This window comes from Schistosoma haematobium, chromosome 1, assembly GCF_000699445.3.
Source record: "Schistosoma haematobium chromosome 1, whole genome shotgun sequence".
Taxonomy (NCBI): domain Eukaryota; kingdom Metazoa; phylum Platyhelminthes; class Trematoda; order Strigeidida; family Schistosomatidae; genus Schistosoma; species Schistosoma haematobium.
In genome coordinates this window covers 14,978,537-14,993,568 of record NC_067196.1, presented here as the reverse complement: position 1 = coordinate 14,993,568, position 15,032 = coordinate 14,978,537, and the positions used below count along the sequence as shown (strand labels likewise).

The 15,032-nt window shown below is 35.3% G+C and overlaps 1 protein-coding gene across 1 annotated transcript; it reads left to right on the top strand.

The window, feature by feature from the left end:
- The first annotated feature begins 1,152 nt into the window (after positions 1 to 1,152).
- On the top strand, positions 1,153 to 14,694 carry MS3_00003351 (uncharacterized protein). Its single transcript, XM_012946060.2, has 6 exons — positions 1,153 to 1,272; positions 2,609 to 3,211; positions 5,575 to 5,646; positions 7,253 to 7,335; positions 9,618 to 10,440; positions 12,534 to 14,694. The coding sequence occupies exons 2-6, from the start codon at positions 2,675 to 2,677 to the stop codon at positions 13,161 to 13,163; spliced, it is 2,145 nt and encodes a 714-aa protein (XP_012801514.1). The 5' UTR covers positions 1,153 to 1,272; positions 2,609 to 2,674; the 3' UTR covers positions 13,164 to 14,694.
- The last annotated feature ends 338 nt before the right edge of the window (positions 14,695 to 15,032 follow it).

Genomic DNA, 15,032 nt, shown 5'->3' with positions numbered 1-15,032 from the left:
TTCCAAAGAGCATTAACTAACTTTTCTCTTTTTCATAGTCTACAGTTTGGTCCCATTATTGCTCCGTAACTTGATATTGGGAACTAATCGCTTTTTTCGAAAACTTTATCGAATTTAGAAAACAGCGTAATATCGGATGGAATACCACGATATCCATAAGGTAACTACTAAAGACAAGACAATATCCAGTAGGTGCGATGATTAAGATGCACGACGGCGATTGGTTCAACTTGTTATCAAACCTATTTTTTGCACGGAAGAATGTATTCAGAAAGCGGGGAGAATAAGCTATCAACGTCAAATATTAATCATATTATTTTCCTTTCCCATATTAGTTGGTATCATAGTTAGAAGTATTCAAATTAATTTACTGATTAAGAATTCTCGAAACAGTGCAATTTGAGGCAGGTAGAACTAGAAGAGCACAAATGAACGTATTATATTTGGAATTCCTAATCAGAGTACAATTAAGTGCAAAGGAATCAATAGTTCTCACAAATACCATAGTGGTATATTCTTGCGTCAGTTTCGTCAAAAATAACGATACTTATGAAGGGTAGAACTGTGTTTGTTTGTATATTATAAAATCACGATGTCCAAAAATAGCTTAAAGCAGAATCGCCTGTCCTTTCCAAACTGATCAGTTTAGAAAATAAAGGCGAACATAGGAGGTCTTTGGGGTTATGTCAATGGATGGAAAATAGGGGGTTCTGTGTGTATTTAGGCGAAAACCAGACAATTCTGCGGATATTTAGGCGAAAATCCGACAATTATGCGGATATTTAGGTGAAAATTCGATAATTCAGCGGATATTTAGGCGATAAGTCGGTAATTTATCGACAAAACGGCGAAAAAGGGGGAAATCCGCATTATCTCCCCCGGACAGGCGAAAAAAGGCGACATTCTGATGCGTTTTCCCCTTTATTTCCCCTTTGTTCGCCTTTATTTCCCCTTTTTTGGTTGTCTGGAGAAACTGAAACATGTTCACGTCTGATAAGTGAAGACATACAAAATGCTCGACAAGTTGCAAAAATTGTACAAGAACCCATAGCTTAACTCATTCTTCATTCGAAGAACTAATATTTTAGCAATTTCACTAAACAATATTTATGAGTTTAATATTTGAAGTTCTCCAAGGTCAGTCCCTGCATTTGCGGATACTATTTTTAAATCTCTTCGAAACCTTATCAAATCGTATTTTCGTTCGTCAGTATGTGTCAATTTAACGCTTGTGTCGTAGCTAATTGTTATCAGTTTCTTTAGTAACTAAACGTAAGTGCATCATTCAAAGGTTACTAAATCTACATGAACTTCCTCAAAGAACGTTCATTGAGGAAGTCCGTTGTACCACGGACTATTTAAGTTATGCATACTTGAGCTTGTGGGCGTTTCAAATCCGATAAGGGTTATCAGAAACTAGACTCCTGATGTGAGTGAATAAATCTATAGACTCCAAGATAATACATTTTCAAACGACTTCTCTGAAAGAAAAGACAATTCAGTACCATGTTGTCGTCTTTCACTCTCCCTATTTTGGCGAAAATTTTGTCCGGTTTGGGTAAACTTTGAGGAAATCGCAATAGAAAACTTTTAGGGAATTGGCATAAAACCCCAAAATTTACAGGACTGGAGAAAATCCGCAGTTCTGGGGCAAATTTAGGATTTTCCGCCATATTTCCACAGAATCTTATGACACTTTTGGGATTTTCCTCAAAATTTTCGAAGGTTGGGAAAAACTACCATATTTCTCACGACTTTGTGGAAAATCCCAGAGTTTTCCGAAATAGGGAGATTGGGCTATAATGCAGCTAACTATTACTAAGTTACCAAAAAACCCATGAATACTCCGCAATTTGATTGTTATAAGTCGGTGAATGCCTTGGTTTCCCTTCTTTTGTAATTTTCCCTCGAAACAGTTTTTTTGCTATGATTTCCTTACGACTGTTCTACCGTCTGTTCCTTTTTTTGTTCAGAACTTATAAATGATTGGTTTCATTAAAATAACATACCAACATAAAATTCATTGTTCTGACAAAAACCCTTTAATTTCAAGGGAAATTTTCAAGTGTTTATCAGAAGGCGACAGGTTGGATCTTTTTATTATTTTGTAAGACACCTGTTATGTTTGGTGTGTACTAATGTTACATGTATGCAATCGTTTGCTCAAGTAATGCCTAATTTAAACATGTAGTTTTGTATAGGAGGTTGGATCGGCAAGTGGCTTCGTTTTCAGTCAGGCAAGACCGTTAGTCTTGATGAGTTGTTCACCAACATAATTCCACAATGTAGGTGCCCAAATAAAACCATTACTAGTGTTCAGTTTAACAGTCCATTCTTTTCCATATAGTTGAAAAATGATTACCAGATTTAAATTACATATAACTAGTAATTTTTCCTTTCATATTTTCCAAATAGTGCTCACCTGAGACAAAATCATTGAAATTACAAAATAGTCATAGAAATCCTTCACATTTTCATTTCATGCCTTACTTTTGTCACTATAAACATGATAATATCTAGGATTTTCTCAGTTTCGTCTTCGTTGCTCTTGCATGTTCTCCTTTTACCCTTTAATGTAATATGTCTTCACTTTCTTTTTTTTACACAGATTAGTCTAATGACATTTCACAGACTTGATTAAGTATTGATGGTCTAGCGTGTTTTGCAACTTTCCATGCCTCGTTTGTCCTTGCTCACAATCTTTCCAAGTGTCTTTCATTCACATTTATCAACATTATCAGTTATTTCTGGTTTACTATTTGATGAACAACTTGCTTTGTCGCAAGATATAGGACTACATTCTCGACTGCATCGTTCGGCGGAATTGAACTTTTCGGATTTTGATGGGCTTAACACTACTGATTTGACCAATGTATCGTATGAACTAAAAGGGTTTTATAGTTTAGGTGACAATCTGGTTTCGATTAGGGGTCGAAATTCATTAGCTACCACAGGATTGCCAAATTATGAACATCATACTGGAGTAATATCTAACCAACCCAACAACACTATTATTTCACACAAGTCAGAAGGGAAAATTTTGTTTGAAGTTGTGACTGCTGCAACGGCGTCTGAGGAAGCTTTTCTCAATCGTTCTTCTGTTTTGTTTGTGGCTGTTTCGTTCATTCTTCTTATGGTGATCAGTTTAGCATGGCTCGTATTCTATTATGTTCAGCGGTTCCGGTACCTACACAGCAAGGAACGAGTTTCCGTAAGTAGTTTTTTCAAACAATTGTTAAGTTCGTGGTGTTAGAAAGCAAAAGATGTTTTTTCGACAAATCGTGACAATATTTGTATTGGAAACCTCATATTTTGTCTTTTGTTCTTTCCAATTATTAGCAAATGACTGTCTTGATCTCTATGAATCGCTATCATCAGACCTAGCTTATGATTCGAATTTCGGGATATACATTATGCTCCATTTCGTACTGAGTTTTGCTCATTTTTGTGTATTTTCACTGTTGGTTTCATTCCCAGACGATACTTCAAGGTTTTATATTCAAACACTGACTGACTACAATTTTGAAGGTTACTGTCCTTGCGTAGCAGAACTTTCGTCTGTGTACTTTTAGTTAGTGAGTTTACAAAATTTGCACTAATCCTTGGACTAAACGAAAGCAGTATCGATGACAAAATTATATAAAGATTAATAATGTAGACGACCTTGGTGAATGTCATTTGGCATAACAAATTTAAATAGTAACTAGCATAGTAGTATATCTTTAAGGTCGAGATATACGTCTACAGGAATTATCCCTGTTCCAAGCACCAATCAGAAAATTGCTTGATTTCCATGTGTTTGTTGGTTCCAGGCTGTAGTATAGTATCTAACGTATATGTTAACTAATATATTAAATACTACTATTGGTCAGACGTATTCTCTAGGCTGTTACGAGGGAATTTTCACCCTCTTTATAAAATGGGACGATCAATAATAAATCTAGTTCCTCAATGTTCGTCAACATCTCAGTGTATCTAGCTGTTCATACTGGATTATCATACTTAAAGACTTTATCCACTTAACTCAAGCAGACCATCCGATGTCTCCCATTTCAAGTTCCTTTTTACTGTTTCAACTTTGAGGACCGGAGGCCCAATACTGGTTTCTTATTTAGGTTGTTGATAATCGGACAGTTAGTGAGTAGCTAAACTCTGTTTAAAATAGTTCTCAGCGTCTCATCCATCGTCCAAGAGTTATTGCCTGACGGCAGATGACTATTATGTATTTTTAGCGTTACTCTGTTTACCTACTCGGACGTTGAAACCATTCACCACAATTCTGTTTAAAAACCTGGGTTTTAGAAAGAAGCAGGGCAGTTTTCGGAAGATATCTTATACATAAATTGGTAAATTCAAATGAATTATCACATGTGTTTTGCCGGGGTTTTCAAAAACCCCTCAACTTCCTACAGTTCTCACTAGTGAAGCGTTACCGATTTGACACAATGTTCAAACATAGAAGGCGATATATGTAGATCGGAGCACATTTTTGGAGATCAGAAACAACATTCCATAGTTCAGAGTAGTTAGCGCTAGTCAAGAATGAAGATAAATATTGAGAAGAATAGCTCATAGCAGGGATAGAAGCTAGTGTAGACAATCATTACGATAACTGTTTGCAAACTTGAGTTTTGTTGCTAGTTCTCAGTCTCACACACCATGAAAGGATTTTTTATCGAGAAACCTGAAAGCGAAATGGAGTAATCATTGATAGTTTCATCAACCTTGAGGGACGACTTTAGATAGCTAGGAATAACTGATTGAACCTGGTGGTGCATAGTTCCTGTCAACGGTTATTTTATTGATATTAACTCAGTACTACCTTACCGTTGACATCGAAAGTCCATGAGTGATGGAAGGTGTGGTATTTTTGTAGTTAATCATTGGATTCTTCTGTTTGTGAAAAATATAGCATCACTGGATATGCAAATTACTCATCTAAAGAACCCTACTTCCTCTCTGCACCGATACACTTGGCAGGACGATTTCTTTTTCAGACTTAACATTTCCGCCCAATGAATCTTTCTGGCATATCAGTACTCCAACGAACACACTTTACAGCCAATAAAACTCGGTTCATCATGGTGAATGGGACCGAACACTGATGGAAGCCAGAAGCTACAGCCGCGTAGATATTAATTAATGACAAAAGAATAGGTTCGTAGTTAGTAATAAGTTTGTTTGTCTGTATTTACTGAAAGAACATCCAGCTTCTTGTTAGTTCAAGCTGTAAATGTAATGCAAAGCTTCCTTTCTAGTTATAGTCGCACTCCTTGATCGAACTGACATCAACTGATAAACCTTTGGCAATCAGGGAGTGCTAGACATGCTTTTTCCTTATTAGCGACTTCCTAAAGAGCCGCACCCACAACCCCCCTGAGATCAAATCCTGCACCTTGTGGAGAGCGCCCAAAATGTGTAGCCATGCTTTCTAGTTTCCAGTCAATGTAAGTTTGCGATAAATATTTTCTTTAAACACAACTAATCTCAAACTCCGTTTCACAATTGGTATTGTATTGTTTGATTATATTTAACTATTCATGCTTTTTAAATGTTTGTTTTCTAATGTTTCAGAGAAGACTTACGGAATTGGCGAAAAAAGCTGTTGCACGTATACCTATCAAAACCCTGCATTCTGGAGATTGGGTAATTTTATCCCACAATTTTTACTTGTATCCTTATAATCAGTGTTTTAAATATGTTTAAAGTTGTCGCTTCGATTTCGTATACCAACGAATTTTAGATTGCTAAATATTGGCTTGAACTCCGTAAGTAATACATACATCTTCACAGACGCATGTAAATGACTCAATAACAAAGTATATTTCGTGCCATCGGTCCTGAATAACACTTTCTTTTATGAGAACTTGTTGTAGTTCTCGTTTGTTTTAACTGAAGTAGGTCGAGTGAGTTAAAACTTGCGGCTCAGTGACTGAAAATCGAGTAGTACAATGCACTAACCACTGAATCAACAATTTATTATATCCAGAAGTTAATTTCATTTTTTATTCAGCCGACATAACAGTTTTAGATAAAGCTTTATATTTCCTTTACTCATGTATTCATACTGATAAAGTTGGTGGTCAAAAATATAATTTATTCTCTAAAAGACCTACTACGGGGGGTACGAAGTGTGCAGATATATTAGATTCTGATATTCTTGTTGGCCGTAAAATTGCCAGTTAATTATTGGATGCAGAAATTAGCCCTTAATTTTCTTCAGACTATTCCATATTATGCCTTCACTTGTTCGCCTTAACCTACGTATTCGACACTTGAATTGGTCATTTCTAGGCACATTAATTCTTATACTTCCCCAAATGTAAATCAAGTTGTCAGTGACTACACTACACTATTACAATAGTGTTCTCGTTTAACTTTTCACACTTTTGGAAAAGGTAAACAACCGGTAAAGAAGGTGTAGTGAAGATCGAGGATGCAGATTAGTGTTACCTTTAAAGTCTCAATACTACTGAGTCCCAAGAAACTTGCTTGCTGGGTAAGTGCCAGTGTAGTGATTGAGCGAATAGCTTGTCAAAGAACAGGTGAAGTTGAGGTTTGAAAAGGTTTTCACAAATGATCTTTCATGTATACCCAGTTTTACTTCCGGTCTATTACTTTTTGTCAAGAATAGTTCAGGAAAATAATGGTAATCAGCTTGAGAAATCTTATATCTACTTTTCTCTATATCTCATTAACCTACACGGAGCTTTTGTTGCGTTTTTGGATATTATTAGTATGGTAATATTTTTTATTGAATAATCAGAAGGTATTGATTTCTGATCAATTTATTTGTAGGAATTCCCTTTCTATTATTATTATCATTATTATTATTAGTAGTAGTAGTGTATGCTACTTTTGTCGACATAAGTAGCATATAACACCAATCAGAAGCGGGGACGCCTGGCAGCAAAAGGTTGGGAAGATTGAGTCGAGGAGAATGGGAACAGAAAGTAATAGTTTTGTCACTGTTGATTAAATGGTTACTTTGAAGTCTACTTATTAAATTCCCTCATTATAACTACTTTTTTTACCTAACATTCACACAGCTAGTGGCTTCTGGTAAATCATAACCAAAATCTTTAATTATGTTAATAAATGTTTGGTAATCACAAACGTCTAACCCAGAAGTGAGATACTTTATTGGTCCTGATAATAGTTTATTTGTACATACATTTCTATTATTGTGTTTACTATTGTTTTGAAAAAGCTTTCTCACCAACAAATATCCAATTTTCATATTTTGCCGCAGGAAATAACTTCGAACTATGAACAGTGCGCAATATGTATTGAACCTTTTAAAGCAATGGATAATATTCGCATTCTTCCTTGTCGGTTAGTTGTCCTTTTCAATTAAAACTGAATCTGAGTTTTCGAATAATGTCATTAATAATACGGTTAACAAATACTGAATTTGAACAACTGAAAAGTTACAAAAAATGATGGTGAAGATTGTAAGATATCTCGATCAGAATCGGGTTCTTATCGGTTTAAATTAGAATAAGTTAATCTATGATAACTCGATTGGTGTCCAGATCTCTAGTTTAGTATAGTAAGATTTATTTGGTTGGAAACCATATTCACCGCTAATAATTAGTTATGTTTCGTTCACTGTTCAACTAATTGTGTAGAGAAAACAATAGAACTGAGTAAATCCAATTGTTTAAACCCAGTTGCACTCTGTTAAGGAGTTCGAAACTAGATCGAAACAATTGTTCAGTGTTCCTCAATTTTTAATCTTCCTCTATTTGACGTCATTTTGTAACGAATTATTTTCAAGTTGTTTTTTTGTTGTTGAAATAATATTTTACTTACATCATTTGACAGTGTTAAACTTAGTATGCAGAATGTCTTAATGTGGTATCACGCTCTTGATTAGTTACACTCAGGGTTAAGTATGTCTCCATGTCACGAGGTTGTTGCTTTCAATTAGTGGGAGCTTCAGAAAACGGTATTATTTGTTAAAGAAAGGTAATTAGTCATTAGATTACTGTCTGAAGACATTCAGGTACAATCCTGACTAGCGAAACCGGTTCTGAATAAGTGTCTTATCATCAAAACAGGGTAATAAATTTGTTAAGTATATGATACTGAAAATCGGCTATACTGTCATTGTTACCAACGACAGAGCCAATGGTGTTTGGTGTGATGTTAGTAGTACTCGTTTTGTTCACGAATAACTTCATCATAATTGTTCTTTTGGGATGCATCCTAGTTCGTTGGAGTGTATCCTCCAATCCCTACCCGTTGCTTTTTTAATGACTATCAAGACAATGTAGGAAGTGAAAAAAAGGATTTATCAAAGAGAAAAATACAGGCTTAATTCAATCTATAAATGGTCAGCAATATCCAGCACAACTCTGAAACTAACCCGATAAGCAAACGGAAACAAAAGCTCATCCTTTGTAAACAAACTATTAAGATAAAAGTAAAGGAGTTTTGGGAATTCTTTATATTTACAGTTAATGTTGGACCCTAAGCAGCAAAATAAAACGGTGTATTAATTGTTGGGAGAATCAATAATAGAGGAGAACTAGAATACGCAAGTAATATACAACTTACTACTTCATGAGGAAAACGCAGGAATCATATAAAGAATATGAATTTTAGTTGCCCCAAAATGCCCTGGTACGGCCGAGAGTGGAGAGAGTCCGCTCTCCCTCTATAAATGCTCTCACATGGCCATGTACATACAACCACTGCCAGGGAAGTCCTACTCACTGCCTTCTCGTGGCGGCGGTGTTGTTTACGAAATTGAGAGGACGAAAAGCGAACGTCCGGCGCTTTAACCGGGTTGGTGGACATAGAGAGTTCACCTAGGGCAGTTGGAAAACCCCGACTCCAAACCAATGGTGCACATGGGCTCCAGGATCCTGAGGGAACAAATGGTGTATGAACCAATCGTTGATCACCGGCTACCATGGGACTGCATCTCCTTACGTCTCTCCACTGCCTTGTGGACCAGACCTTTAGGTCGAAGGCTCCAGGTGTGGTCCCCTAAGAAAACCACCTGCTTTGGTTTAGGCACCCGGGCAGTATCACAGCCCTCACACATATCAAATAAGATCTGTGTGGCGCATATGTATTTAGTGCCTCCTTGTACCAATATCTATGTGTTAAAATAAATGAATAATGAATTTTAGTATTTTACCTATATTCGTTTAATTTAATCGTACTTGATTACTGTTTTACTCAACTTACAAAAACGTTGGACAAAATGCTACTGTTTTTTCAACAAAAATCCTAGCTAAAGGGAAAGTTCATCAGTTTACCAAAATATTTTAAAATCTTTAATAAAATAGTTAAAGCTACAATATTGGATTTCTTTTACCTGTGTTAGCAAGATCAAAATGATTGAATATGTTGACACATGAAATATTAAATTCACTCAGGATTCTTACCATTTAGCACTAAGCTTAATATGAAATTTCACTTTCTGTCATTAGACTAAATGATTTTAGCTGGATCATTAAATAGTATTTAATTTCAATGAATATTGTTATCACTATGTGACCTTTCAATGTTTGGGGAGGATACTATTTCGACTTAATCTTTTACTTTTGTTTTTGTGAAATTTCATCGCTTAAATCCTTTTTCGTGATGGTTACTTTTTTTAGACATCACTTTCACAAACTTTGTATTGATCCTTGGCTTCTGGAACAACGTAGTTGTCCTATGTGCAAACTGGATATTTTACAAGCATATGGTTTTCGCGCGGAGTTGTTTTGCAGTTATACAAACTTGGAAAGCTTATCTAATCAAGTACTCTCTACCTCTGGTCCAACTTTATCCATATCTTCAGTTTGTTCAACTTTCTCTAATCTGGTAACGGGCAATTTTTCCAGCCCACGAACGAGTAATGATGTTTCTGTGATAGAAAGCCTTTCGTTAATTACTAGTCAACCACAAATTATGAGTAACCTACTGACAGTCGCACATGGATCTCCAGTGACTTATGTCGTACTAACTGGTACTAATGGTTTCGCTAATGCTACCGACTCGATAATAATTCATGCTCAGTCGTTCCCTAAGACGAATGAACAGTCGAGTCTTGAAAATCCAGTTTCAGCTCCACTCATTCAAAATGATGACATGACTCTACCAAATCGTAGTATGACAAACAGTATTACCATCCCATTGTTATCAAATTTATCTATCCCTCCAAAGCAGTTGGCTACTTCGTCTGTATGGAGCACAAATCTCTTACCAGTATGTGTTGTTACATCTGTTAGTATATCAGAATCATGTCAACCTAGAGCGCTTATGGTCTGCGAATCATTCCTTGGCAATATATTTCATCAAACATGTTCTGTTGTGACCGCAACAGTAGGCTCATTAACTGGTCATTCAATATCCATGTCTAATAATAATAAAGAGGCAACAACTTCGACCACTCAATCGTTAACGGGTCCATTATGCTCAACCACCCATGATTCAGAGGTAAGTGTTCAATGTTTTTATTGTATTGACTGCATTTTATTTCAATAAATGCATTTATCGCAACATGAATTTCAAAGACAACACCGTACTTTTAACTATACTGGAGTATTGTGATAGTAACATGTTTCGCTTGGACAACCAAAATCTCTTCTGATAACGTAAGGAAGGGATTATAAAATGTTGCTCTACCAGAAGATTCTCTTGTTGACTTAGAATCCTCAGGAGATATAGTTGTTTGGTGAAGACACCGAAAAAGATCCATTTTTCTAATGGCTCTAGGTAACAGTGCGAGCATGTTTGAGATTCATTTCTTTTTATCTAAATTCAAAATTTTACTTCAGGACTAGTCTGCACCAACATCTGAACTAGTAATAGGGAGTGAAGTAGTTAAGTATATTTATCACCACTTATTTCGGATTTATTTATTTATTTAAACACATAAACATAGATACAAGGAGGCACTAAATACATATGCGCCACACAGATCTTATTTGATATGTGTGAGGGCTGTGATACTGCCCGGGTGCCTAAACCAAAGCAGGTGGTTTTCTTAGGGGACCACACCTGGAGCCTTCGACCTAAAGGTCTGGTCCACAAGGCAGTGGAGAGACGTAAGGAGATGCAGTCCCATGGTAGCCGGTGATCAACGATTGGTTCATACACCATTTGTTCCCTCAGGATCCTGGAGCCCATGTGCACCATTGGTTTGGAGTCGGGGTTTTCCAACTGCCCTAGGTGAACTCTCTATGTCCACCAACCCGGTTAAAGCGCCGGACGTTCGCTTTTCGTCCTCTCAATTTCGTAAACAACACCGCCGCCACGAGAAGGCAGTGAGTAGGACTTCCCTGGCAGTGGTTGTATGTACATGGCCATGTGAGAGCATTTATAGAGGGAGAGCGGACTCTCTCCACTCTCGGCCGTACCAGGGCATTTGGGAGCCTTTTACTTATTTTGGAAACCTCATTACATCTGGTAGGTTGTTGCCTGACGAGATCCCGGAACGGATTCAGAAAGCCCACTTGGCTTTTACCAACTTATATCACTTATGACGTAGACAAGATGTCCTTCTGGCACAAAAGAACGAGTTTACCGCACAATAGTTCACTGTTTTACTTTATGGGTGTGGAGCATGACCATTAAGAATAGAGGATATTCATAGGTTACTAGTATTCGGTCACAGGTATATTTTAGGACCATCAAATTAACAATCCTAGAGTTAGACGCAGAGTACTAGGTAAGCATGGGAAAGGAATCGACGAGACAATAACTCATTATCGACTGGAATGGTTGGGACATGTATTACGTATATCTGTCCACGGGCTTCCGCGGCGCCCAACGATGGCTAATATAGGAATAGATAGGAGAAAATTTAGGGACAGCCAAACCAAGACATGGGATCAGTCATTGACTGTTCTAGTGAGCCATGTAGGTGGGTTGCGGTCAGCATGTTTATCGTAACCAATGACAAGCGATTTTGAACGACATGGATCGAATGGTTCTCATTAGCGCAAGGTATATCCATTCTATCTTCGCTTAGATCCTAAATTTCCAAATTCCTCATACATTTATCTTAATACTTCATTAATTTATGTTTTCTCGCGTTGTATCTTGAATTCCTAATGTTTTTATTGTCATTAATTCTGTTACAAGCTCTACTTCTCTGGAACTTGCCTTGACAGTTTCATCTCGCTGTGCTAAGTGGATTTTGCAAACTGAACCTATGTACACATGTGCCAGGTTTTACATTATGTTTGACTGAGTTACTGCTTGTACTGTGTAAAAATATCATAAACCAGTTTGGTAGATACAAATTAAAATGTTTATGTATATGTATACTAATAACTCAGAGAACAGCTTTCAGAATTTTATATTTTAACTTATTTGGCTCATCCTAACAATTAATAGGTTTTAAAAGACAAGTATCCTAGTTATTAGATTTCTAAACTCTACATATTTAGTCAAGCTCCTAATATGTTTTTATTTAGAATTATCATCTTTCTAGATGATTTCTTTTTTTTTTTAAGCTAAACAGTTAAACGATTTTCTTAAAAGCTATTTGTGCCGTTCTCTATTTCCTCCTATCCTACATTTAGATTTTATCAATACATCAAATGAATTTTATTTACACTAACTGTCCAGGACATTTGACATCGCAGACAAATCTGTCTGTAGAACAACCACAGGCAACTTGTCCCACCAATAATCCAGTTAATTTAAATTCGTCACAATATCCAATGAATCAGCGTAATTTGCGTATAATAAATTTTAAAAATATATTTCATCCTGATAAACCTCTTAATAGTAACATTCCTCCTCGAAATGACCAATCGTCTGTGAATGCATTTCGTAATTGGTTTACTCGCCACTGGTGTAATACATTTTATCCACAGTCTAACAGTAATAAACGAATTAATCGTTTTTCGTACAGTTCTCCTTCATATTATACAACTAATTCTACATCTTCAAACAGTCCTAGTGTCAATACAGATGAATTTGATCAATGTAAGTCAAATTTAATTAATTCCAAACAACAATCATCCAGTACATCAAGTACTAAAGAATGTTATGTAACTGCTGTTGTTGAAGATGTACCATCAGAGACAGGCAATAGTTCTACACTATCTGAATCTATGAATATACTTAATTCAGATCAGTTTACAATTATTCATTCTACAAATTCGGCATCTAATAGTTTCAGTCTACATGGTACAACATTAAATTAGCATTTTCTCATTAATTTCAATTAAATAATTTTATTATGTTTAAAATTGTTTTTCAACAAATACATTTAATGTACACATACATTAGTGAATTCGTATTATATTTTGCCATTTGTTGGTTTGATTATTTTGGAATACAACAAAGAAATGAAACTCTCATATTTTTATTTGCTTCATTTACTTTAAATTACTTCTTGTACACAAACTATCAATATAGTTAAATACTGCTTAAAACAATTTGTTCCTTATTATTACTATTGATGTTGTTGTTTAACAGTTATTAAGCATTCAATACGCACTATTTACTTGTTGTATATTTTTCAGTTTACGTTTTCCCATGGGCTATATATTGGTTATTTTTACGATGACTGATCATACCCAATTATGTTTTATCAATATACTTGTTAGATTTCATTGAATCAAACCATTACGCCCTTTGTATCATTCCCTAATATACTTGAATTCATAGAAACCCAGCGTTTATGCTGTTGTCTGTTGAGTGTGTGCAATGTTCCGCGTGTGATCTCATTTAAGCTATATATATATATATAACCTTTTCTTTGATTTTTTTAATTTTCCGTATCAAAAATAACTAAATACTGGAAAATTATCTGTTATATTACTGTTGTCGTGAATTTTTTTAATCGTTCACTATTTGTTTCTTTGTATTTTCTGAGACAGAACGATAATTCATCGGCTCGTCTATTTAAAAAAACCTTCAGGTTAGATAAAAATTCTTCCCAATAAACTTTTCATTATAATTATATGTTTATTGTAGAATGATCGGTTCTTCTTTACATCGTTTTCCTAAACAGTTTTTGACTCTTCATTTGTGCTGTCCTAACTTTTGTATCTAGTATTTTTTAGCCGCGTTTAATAAATACATTGTAGATCTGCTATAAACTTATTTGTTACTGATGTTTGGTGAACATGTTTATGAATCATCAGTAAGTCATTCTATAGGCATTAGGGGTGAGGCTATGGTTAGAATGTCAGTCGCAAATATCTAACAAATGGTAAGTCCTTGAAATTGAGTGTTGTATTTTATAACGAAAGCATACAAAGTGCGGAATCCGACTGAATTGATAAAAATTACTTCATTTTATAAAATCTAATTGACACCTTTGTATATTATTGTAATCAAAAGTATCACTTCCATGCTATATGATTCTTAATTCGAAGCAGAACTCTCCAATATTATTTATTGCATAACGCTAATAAATAAAAAAATTCGTCTAAAGTTCATTCAGGTGCATCATGATACAACTGTAATCATAGCAAGTACCAATGACTAACCATAATCATTTAGTCATACTGTTTACGAAAGACGGAAACTCATTGCTGAAAAACAAGACAAGTGGGATTACTGTGCCATGTGAGTCTTTTCATTTACAATATGCTACACACCGAATACTAAGGGGTTTATGTTTGGTTTTTTACCACTTAACGATTAATTATGTTCTGATAATACCTATTAATTTAAAATACAAAATACTTAAACTCCATGTTAGTTTACTTCTCTATGAGCACAAATATACACATACCTGTTGTTACTGATGTAATATTCAGTTGACGAGTACTCCCTTTTTAAAGAAAAGCATTTCATGTTTTAATGTTATTCGTGGTAATTCATATATTATTAAGTAACACCTAATACTTTTTTCAGTCTGTCAATGCAATATAAGTAGGCGAATGAATTTCGGTGATTTCCCCGTACATTTTCTTCCATAAAACGGGGATGTATGCAAAAGGTAATCCGAGTAGTTCAACGTCATTTAATGGCGGCAATATTTTTCCCGTTGCTTGATATTTTCGTTTGTAAATCATACGTGAAATGATCCCTGCATTGGAAATTGAATGACTAAAATATCT